The 10598-nt window shown below is 42.0% G+C and overlaps 1 protein-coding gene across 1 annotated transcript in view; it reads left to right on the forward strand.

Moving 5' to 3' along the window:
* afdna (afadin, adherens junction formation factor a) overlaps positions 1–6090 on the forward strand; it is a 95983-nt gene extending 89893 nt beyond the window's left edge. Inside the window, exon 39 of the mRNA XM_034900758.1 lies at positions 6078–6090. Within this exon, the coding sequence (XP_034756649.1) occupies positions 6078–6090 (13 nt within the window). The remainder of the gene's footprint in view (positions 1–6077) is intronic.
* The last annotated feature ends 4508 nt before the right edge of the window (positions 6091–10598 follow it).

Raw genomic sequence — 10598 nt, forward strand, 5'->3', positions numbered from 1 at the left:
GAAGACGCTATCTCGGCTGGTTAATTAAGTTAAACGGTTTGTCGCATATTTATGACAGTAGGCGTTAAGGGGTTAAGAGTTGCATGAAGTGGATTTATGGGTTTACAGTTTCTGGATGTTAAAGTCAGCTTATTTTGGAAAAATGGAGGATAACATGCTAAAGAACTACTAATGTTTTCATTAATTCTAACCGATTTCTCAGATTTGATCCTGCTTTTATTACATTTTCAAGTCTTTTCTTAAAACAATGAGCCAAAGCAATGTGTATAACTAATTCAAATTTGTCTTCATTTGATACTTAACCATTTAACTTAATTGTGAAATATAAACTGAAGAGCTGACTTAAACTCCCTTCAATAAAAGTTTAAATAAAGTAATGGAAAGGACAATGCAAAGGGCATACCTCAGTCCTAGCATGACGTCCATATATTTGGCGTGTCCAGCATCCACCAGCTCCTTGGCAACATGGACGCCATCTACCAGAATGTCCACCTTCCAGTGTGTGTTTGACACAAACTCTCTGAAGATGATCTGGAGGATCTTCTGGTACAAACACTGCTGGAAGAAGACAGCTGCTTCATCCGTCCACTGTCCGTCCACTCCAACCCCTCTCAGGACGCAGGGGTACGTCACTTTCGGAAGGTTTGAGATCTCCTCAGGAAGCGTCTTCAGCTTGGAGCAGTCTTCGTACGAGATGCATTCGCAGTGGCCGTAATCCACCAGGTTGAGGACTGCTGTGGTGTCGATGTGTACAATTTCAGCCCTGCACCACTTGTTCTTGGCGACCGATTTCAATAGGCAGCAGGTGCCAGGGACGAGGTGGGCTTCAGGAACAGGAGCCATCTGCCCAGGGAGGGCATCCAGCATGATGGACACTTTGTTCATGACAAGAAGCCTGTCCTCCAGAACGACCGTAAACTCAAAGGGAGTTGTCACTGCAGCAGCAAAGCCAGAATATGCTTTGTCTATATCAATAGGAGCAAAGACAAGTTGCTGAGTAGCACTTCTGTCCAAGATGGATCCTTCTACTTTAGTTTTAGCGGGTAACACTAGCACCTCTTCATTCTGCTGCAGTGTGGTTGTGTGTTGAGGAACAAGGAACTGTCCATTCACGATTATTTCTACATGCCACAGTTTATCATCTTCTGAATAACTCACAAACGTCAGCTTGACTTCTTTGCCGATCAGTGGTTTAAGAGTTTCAGACCACAGTTCGTGAACACCATCTCCTTCACTGAACCCAAGGGAGTTTACCTTGCACAAAACTGCAAGGTCTGGGATATTTGTCAGCCTGCTACACTGTCGTCGGATCGAGTCGCTTGGGATTTCTTCTGTTATTCCTTGATCCACGAGCAGGACCTGGCATTTTCCCTGGCCTACATTTTGAACAACAGCCCTGTGCCACCGTTTGTCCTTGTCTACCTGAACTAAGCACTTATAGCCTTGTGTGACATTCTCTTCAGGCACAATCTGGCACTTGTATAGGTTGTCATCTATCCTACTTTCCAATGCAGCAAGCAGTTCACCGGCCTTGTTAAGTCTGGCGTAAAAATTACTGTTACTCAGGACCGACAGAACTGTACCATTCTCAGTGTCTTTAGCTTGAATAGTCGGGTGTATGATTGCATCTGCACAATCACTTTTTGTTTTATTGTTTTTGGTGGGTGAATTTCTAGGTTCTTCTAGTTGATTTGACAGTGTAGCAAGTGTCGGTTCCAGCAGGAAGTGGTCACCATCAAGAGTTCTTTCGGCGTTTTCACCATCAACGGTAGCTCTTTCACTCGTGCTCACTTGCTCACAGGATGTCACTTTCTCTTCTATTTCAGATGAACCTGATTTCTCTTCTTTTTTGGTTTCAGGGCTATTTTCAACAGCTGCTTCAAGTGTGGCTTCTTCAAAAAGCTCAACCTTGACTTCCCATTGAACTTTATTATGACGGACAAAATCAACCATGAGAGGCTTCTCCATTACAGCATCAATGAAAGAAGCATCATTTTCATATGTGCTTGTGTCCAACAGGGAGCACGATATGCCGAATCTTGGCTGAGAGAGACACTCCTTCGGTATGGAGTAGATCTTCTCCTTCCCAATGAATGCAGAGTTTCCATAGTCCACAAACTCAACTTTGTAACTGGAACTTCCTCCACAGGCCTTCACAGCAGAACGATACAGAGCTCCGTCTTCTTCATACTCAGCCAGAACAAGGTCATTGAATCTCAAAACAGTTGTAGTCTTCAAGGAATCTCTTAAGACACTTGTGTTGAGATCTTCGGCCATTTGCAAGATGGCAGGTTCATCATCCGACAGTTGAAGGTAAAAACTGTTGACCGAGTCGACGTAGGAGACATAACACTTTGCCTTGAAACCGGGGCTCACTTTCATGTCCGGCAAACACGAGAGCTGAGGGCTTTCCGTGTCTGTATTTTGTGATTGTTCTGACTTTGTGTTTGTATCATAGTACTCTTTTTGTTGATTTACTTTTGTGTTCTTCTGAGCTTTCCCATGAACATAGTTTTTTGTTTTCTCTTTCTTTTTGTGAGGTGCAAATCCAACTTGAGTGCATCTGGTTTTCAATGTGGGGAAATTTGAAGACTTCCCTTTATGTTGACTCTTGCAGTTCATTGAGCTCTTTGTAAGGAGAGTTTCATTTTTTGTCTTTGGTTTCGGTGAAACACTGAGAATGATCTCCTTTACCTTCTCATTGATGTTGACATCTCCATCAAATAGTTTAACATCAAATGAACCATCTTCATTCTCTCCAACTATGACAGCTCTTACTTGCTTGTTGAGTATTGCACCATCAAGCCATTCTTTGACATCTGCATAGAGCTCTTCTTTGGACACTGAAGCAAGGCAAAACTTCAGTGCTTGCATGGGTGTGGACAACAAATCAGAGTCTTCGTGGATAAACATGACATGGGTTTTCTCAGATATTTTGGTGTTTCCATAATCCACAAATAACACACTGAGATGCAGAGGTGACTGAACATGATGTGCCACGCCCCTGTACCATTGACCATCAAAGTATTTTGCCAGGCACAGCTTCCTGAAAACTGCTCTCTTACTGGCTTGCATCATCTTCTCACCTTCATCTGAGATTTTCCTTTCAAGGTCTTGAATGCTTTCAACATTTCTCTCAAGGTGACAGTAGACCTCCCACTGACTACTTACATGAGTGATGTAGACTTGTTCTTCATTTCCAGGACTTAGATTAAATGAAGAGTAGACAAAAGATTCTGGAAACACTGTTAACTGTTGTTTTGTCGAGATAGTCTCCTCTCTTGTCAGGCCGTGTTCTGAGAGAAAATCTGTTAGGCTCTGTTGGGTTTGGGTGTTGTAAAGTTCCACAGCATTGCACAGCCCTCTGTGTTTTACATTGAACTGAAAGACAACTTTACATCTGAGACCACTGGGACTGTCAAAGACAAAATCTTTTAGCCACTTACAAGTCATCGGACTCCAATTCCCACTGTTCTTGGGGTCAGCAGGTTTAATCAGGTTGGAAAGGCTGCACCTGAAACCTTGTCCTTCCAAATGAACAAATTCTGGCAATATTGCCTGCACATTGTGCTCACTGATTTGGCAGGTAAAGCCATAGTCAACCATCATCACTCTGGCATAACCGTTCTGCTTCTCTATGATGAAGGCCCTGTACCATCTTTCATCTATAGGTGACTTTGTGACACAACATTGATCCCCTGATTGGAGGGGAACTGTGTGAGTTGAGTAATATTGATTCACTTCATCCATCAGTTCCTCCAAAGCTGGAACCGTATCTAGAGGCTGGCACCAGAAATCTAAAGGAGACCTGATGCAAGAGCAACGCACAGCAAAATTACACCCAGGCTTGATTCTTAGGGCTTTAAAGCTTGCAGAGGCTTGGGCCTTTTCAGTTTGATTTTTGCATGTTGTCTCTTTCTCCTCCCAATACTTCATTTGCTCTGCATCTCCACTGATGTCTGAAGTCACCCTACATCTTGGGCGCACAGTTTCTTCTGTCAAATCTGTGTTGTTCTGCACCACAGGCTTTATGGCAATGTTGTTCCAGTATTCAGCTTTTTTGCAAGAGATCAGGAGCTCAGTGATACTTTGATTGGTGTCACTTCCCATCTCATGAAGATCAACAACAAATGTGTTTTTTCTCTTTTGGACAACATGGACTAGCAAGGCTTTGTTTGACACAGCTTGTCTGAAAAAGTCAGAGTTGGCGCTGGTCCAGACTTCATCCAGAGGAACAACATTTACAAGAGTACAGCAGAAGGCAAATGCTGATTTGCTCGCAAATGTCTCTGGTATCTTCTTGATCAACATATGTGGCACCTTCTCAATGTTTCCAAAATCCATAAAAAGGACTTCAGCTCCATGCTTAAGAGTGTCTGTCACAATACCCCTGTAGAAATGCATGTCTTTCTCATAAACTGCACAGCACAGTGTCCCAAGCTCTGGTTTCACCAGCACATCTTCTTCCAGCTTCACTTGATTGTAGTAATCTGCCAATTCCTTCATCATTTCTTCAAACTCATCATTGCGTTTTTGTGTTCTCATCCAGAAGCGGTTTGGATTCTGGACATGCTCAACATAGCCCACAAAGACAGAGCCTACCTGCACCTCTTCTGCATCCAGTGTTTTACCCAATGCTTCACCCATGATTGTTTCATTGTATAAATAGCCACCTTCAGGTGACAATTCTGCTGTATCAAAAACTGACTCAATCTTCATTGTAGGATGCGCTTGCTTGGGCTCTGGTTCCTTCACATGATTATCTTCAGCACCAATTACTGAGATAGAGTACATGTGCTGTTCTTGGTCAAAACCTTTGATCTCCACATCTAAGACTTTTCCAAGCAAGCCTGCTTTGAGGAAACTCAACTGCTGAGTTTTGACCACCTGATCTTGATTGCTAAGGGAGGCCAATGAGCATGGGAACGCCATGATGGGTATTGAAAGGAATTCAGGTGGTAGGCTGTGGACATTCTCAACTTTGACAGATTCAAAGAACCCGTAGTCAATTAACAAAACTCGAAGTTGTGAGTTGACTGGGAGAAACTGCACAAAGCCTCTGCACCATTTCCCATCTTTGCTTATGACTGAGCACAGTAAACCCAGGTTTTCTGGGGTTGTCTGATTGTGTTCTTTGGATCGGCACTCATTAGCTGCAGCCAGCTTCTTTGACATTTCCAAAAGATCTGTTTCCATGCTGGTCATCTGACAGTAAAACCTTCCAGGGTTAACAGCAGCAGTTACACGCACTTTAGCACGTGTCCCACAACTCAACCTAGGCCCACAGAAAGACAATATGTCATATCCCTGCAAGCCAGAATGGTTGAAGAAGACTTCTTGTCCACTTGGCTTTTCAATGAGTAAGTCAGGAACTGGCTCCTTGTTTTGTTTGATCGGCACTTCTGTGAGCATCTCGACCAAGAGGATGAAAGTATCTTTGTCCACGTGCCTTCCAAACCCATGTCTAACAAGGTCAACGTTAATGTCAGGGGCTTCCAATAAGAGCACTTTGTGAGGCAGGAAGGCTTGGATGTTACCTGTGACATTGTTTCCAATCAGGTTTGAAAAGTATGCATCCACTACAGAATCCGCACAACCGTGAAGCAGCAGTACATTTGCAAGAAAGCCACAAACTATCTTGGGAGGAAGGATGAACAGATCGTTTGAACATGAAGATATGTGGATGATGTCGACAGTCAAGACGTTGCCGTGATCGATGAGGAAAACATCAAACAAGTCTTCTTTTCTTTTTTGAACTCTTCCTCTATACCAGCGGCCTGAAGTCAAATCTTCCACGAGGCAAAACTCTCCGATATCCACTGCAGCTTTAGTCTTTGGTATGTTTTGAATTTCCCCATGCAAGATGTTGTAGTCAAGTTCACATATGGATATGTACTGTCCCTGGAAGTGTATCAGGGTTGCTTCAGGGTTCCAGTCCAAATGAGTTAACTTGAGGTCCACTGGCCAAAGGGCACATGGCACAGATGGACTAGACCTGCAAATTTAAATTACTTATATTATTAACCTTAACAAGTGTTAAATCATTTGGTAAGTGTATATAACTTCTTTCATTTAAGCACCAGCAGCTGACAAGTGAAAGGGCCGTGACACACCAACCCGATAACCGGTCGTCAAACAGTCTGGTGAGGTCGGTAACTCGAGTCTGTCCGGTGTGCTCAGTCGGAAGGCGGGAACTGCCGGCAGTCGGATTCAAATGACCAATCTGATTGGTGGAGTGCAAAACCGGAAACAAGGAGCGGGATGAGCGGGACTAGTCTCGCAAAATCTGACGAAAATCTTTTAAACTGACCTTTGTCGATCTGAAATGAAGATTCAGAAGCTGCTGCACGACCTATTTCTCGCTTAAATTGTTTTCAGAAACATGTTTCAGTGAGTACAGTATAGTAACATATGAGATTGTGTTCCGAACAAGCCGCCAAGACAGTCTAGCTTTGAATTACCCGAGAAACCAGACCCACATGATGTGTTTGTCCAATCAGCTGCCGGTTTTCATTTTTGGGTGACAATACACATTAGCACCGCCAGCTGTAATTGAGACGTATTACATCTCGTCGCTTTAGTATGTCCCGAGGCACTTTTCTGACCAACTTGGGGAGACTGATCAGTCCTACTGCCTTTTCTGCCGAGGGTCGGTTATCTGGTTGGTGTGTCACAAGCTTAACACCTAATTTCCACCGGTTGCGGATCTGCTCCGGAACGGCAGCGGAGTGATTAGGTTTCCATTAAAGTCAACGTGTGTATTTCCACTGACTGCGGAACGGCTGTTCACCGACTCCATCCCAGCTCTGGCGATCCACGGCCCTCCGGAGTAGATACGCGGAACTTAAATGTTTGCCGGACACCAGAGAGCTCCGCAGCAATTCAACACTCGGCAGAAAGTGCGCGACAGGAAGTCGAGCACAGAAACAAAATAAAACATCCGGTTAATTTTCAAAATAGAATAGACCGTGCTCACAGTGGATCATATTTCCCTGCACTAAAGCTTAAAAACAGCACAGAGCTTTTTCCCCTCTACTCCTCTGGATGGAAACAAATGGTTGGTGGTTTTGTGGTTCTATTCTACATGATCTTGCGGGTCCTCGAGACTTCAGCTGTCAATCATGGCCGCAGTTGTCCTGCAACAAATCCGGACCTGGTGGCTATTGGCCGACGGCGGAGCACAGAGCGGAGCTAACACTTTTGTCCAATTTCAATTTAAAAAGACTTATTTGAATAATTTCCTGCATTCTGATACATTGTTAGGCACAAAACAATGACTTCTCTAACTTCGTGTTTTTCCTTTGACGCTCTTAAAAACCTCTTTTGGAGGCACCAACAATTTCTCTTTGCAGGAAAAACCTTGGAATCCTCATTTTGCATCGCCACCGATCTGGAGTTTTTTTCCACATATATAAAATGTGACGGTGCCTTGTCGGATGGACACAATTTTTTCTGTTACACTGTGGGAATTTTTGAGGGCACTGGGCAGTGCTACAATTTGCCACTCAGAATTCGGACTACTAAGTTAAATGGTTGACAGTAATACATAGTGTAGCGTGTTTCAGACCCCAGTATGAGCTCCTTTGTCTGTGGTAGTTACTTTTAGATGCTTTTAGTTAGGGCATTTTTTGGGCCAATGAACAGCAATTATTCTAAGCTTCGGTGGCGGTGAGTATTAAAAACCGCACTTGAAGGCAGCTTTATTTAATGGAAAAAAAAAGATAAATGATGAAGTGATAGATAAAGCAACTTTGCTTTGTTGTAGCAGGACACAGTCACCTATTGTTACACAAACTCCTGGGCAGATCAGCGCTTGTGATTTGTTTTTTACCTTCATAGGTTTAAAACTTTGAGTCAGCTACAGAGGCACTGGTGTTTCCTGTTTACTGTAACATCATGGGACTTTCACCCTGCAAAACGGACTTAGATGTCCACCTGGCACCTTATGTCTGGCTGCTATTTTTCCAAAGAGTTGAATTGGTCTGACCTTCTGCAACAGGGACCCAAAATAAATAATAGTAACTCACTTTATTTATAAAGCATCTTTCAAAACCAGGGTGCTGCATGGAAACACCTGTGTTTTGCCGGACTGTCTGACGAATGACGATTGACGACCAACAGTGTGTGGGACTGCAAGCTCAGCCAACACTCGTTACTTAATTAACTTTACCTTTATCAAATCACCTGAAAACAAGCCCTTCGCTACTGTATAACCACACATACTACTGCAAACAGACCGCTTGCTTGTAACTCAACATTTATCCATTCTTGGCTGACATGGACGACATAGCGCTGCAAAACCTGCATGCACATTATTTATTAAAAAAAGAAAAGTTTGAATACGTACCAATTTAACGAGTATTCAGATCCAGCTCTACTTATAGATTAATTTATATTAGCACCAGTTTGCTTTCATTAGCATATTAGATAATAGTTAAGTATTATAAGTTACTGTTATAGCTACAGTAGATTTATAGAAAGTGCTCAAAAACTAATTATGTAACCTAAAACAATTTAAAAGATGAAAATATAAAATAAAAGATATTAATTTCACATTTAAATGCTATGGCCTTATGACCAGGTGGGTTCTCTACTAAACTGTATGCCACTGACTCCTCATTTAAAAATCTGTAAAATCGATAACTAAGATATCTTAACATCTTTATCTAATAGCTTAGCTGTTGATTTCTAATCCAGACGCTAAGACACAACTTTGCCTAAATATTTTACATTATACTATAAGCATCGGTTCCTATTTGTCACACTGATTTACTTACTTTTGCTGTTCTGATTGCATGGCTGCAGCATTAGGGACGGTCACATAACAGAACCTGACAGAAAAGTTGGTAAAATTTACTCACAATCTTTAAAAGAAATTACAAGAACAAAACTATCATGAATCTTCACCTTAACATACTAATAATACGCCTTTATAAACTAGGAAACCCTTCAACTTTGACACATTATTACCTATTTAAATATAGGGTCTAAGGATAGAGAATGTCATATTCAACAGATTGTTGAGACAAATGTAATTTTAAATAAAACCGACTTGACGTGGTTACACCGTGCAAACACCTCTATTAAAGCAAGCTGTGCATGGTGGGAAGAAGGACACATCACGAGGGAACACTAAAAAAAAACATACTTAAATGATCTTTTGAGATATGCAAATTATATTGAAGCTCCAAAGCTTGTTTCATATCTGTGAAGCAAACTCTTCAATATATTGTGAAGGAACCTCTGTCAAAAAAATACCACCCTGAACCTGAATTTAAGCAATTTAGCAATGTTAGCTAACATAGCTAACCTTTAGCTAACATAGCTAACATTAGGTAACTGTTACCGCGAGAAAAATTTAACTTGAAATGTACAGAATTTTGTTTCGCTAAATACACAGGGTACTAAATGATGTCAAGACTAACCAAAAGTGACTCAGCAGAGTTGTTCACGGCGGTGTAAATTGCCATTCAGCAGGAGCTAAACAATACTGAAGCTAGTTAGCAGTCGACTTGAATTTAAGCGGAAGCTAACGTTGCTAACGCTAATCGGTACGGAAGCTAACTTTCATAGTTGCTTCTAACGGTCAGCCTAACGTTACGTCATGGTCGGTTTTATCTCAAATTACCGTCAGTGGTTGTCAAGACTGATATATATTTCTGACTAAGGTTTCCTACCACTTGTGCAGCCTCGTGTCTGCCACCTCTCGGTTTAAGGACGTTACTCAGGATGCTGCGTGCAAACTACCATAGACAGTTAAGGAAATACACGTGTCGACGTCAACGCGAGCCTACTGCGCAGGCGCGACCTGCATACAATCATCAGGCTTCTAAAACAAAATGTACACAATCGAACATTTTGGGAGCAGTTTTTAACCCTCCTGTTGTCCTCGGGTCAAATTTGACCCATTTTAAAAAAAACAATGACAAATGTCAAAAAACTTAAAAATATATGAAAAGTGACAAACATTAAAATATATATACATATAAAATACATGGACTTTTAGGGCTCCAGTCTATGATTTGATGGACTTTTAGGGCTCCAGTCTATGATTTGATGGACTTTTAGGCCTCCAGTCTATGATTTGATGGACTTTTAGGCCTCCAGTCTATGATTTGATGGACTTTTAGGCCTCCAGTCTATGATTTGATGGACTTTTTTGGTCTCCAGTCTATGACTTGATGGACTTTTTTGGTCTCCAGTCTATGATTTGATAGATTTTTAGGCCTCCAGTCTATGGTTTGGTGGACTTTTAGGCTTCCAGTCTATGATTTGATGGACTTTTAGGCTTCCAGTCTATGATTTGATAGACTTTTAGGCCTCCAGTCTATGATTTGATAGACTTTTAGGCCTCCAGTCTATGATTTGATGGACTTTTAGGCCTCCAGTCTATGATTTGATGGACTTTTTTGGTCTCCAGTCAATGATTTGATGGACTTTTTTGGTCTCCAGTCTATGATTTGATAGACTTTTAGGCCTCCAGTCTATGATTTGATGGACTTTTAGGCCTCCAGTCCATGGGTGCGATCTAGGCTACTACAATAGACCGTTAATATTAATAAATATACAGTCTATGGCTCCTACCCTGCAAAATGTGT

Source organism: Etheostoma cragini, chromosome 18 (genome assembly GCF_013103735.1).
Source record: "Etheostoma cragini isolate CJK2018 chromosome 18, CSU_Ecrag_1.0, whole genome shotgun sequence".
In the NCBI taxonomy this organism is placed as follows: Eukaryota; Metazoa; Chordata; class Actinopteri; order Perciformes; family Percidae; genus Etheostoma; species Etheostoma cragini.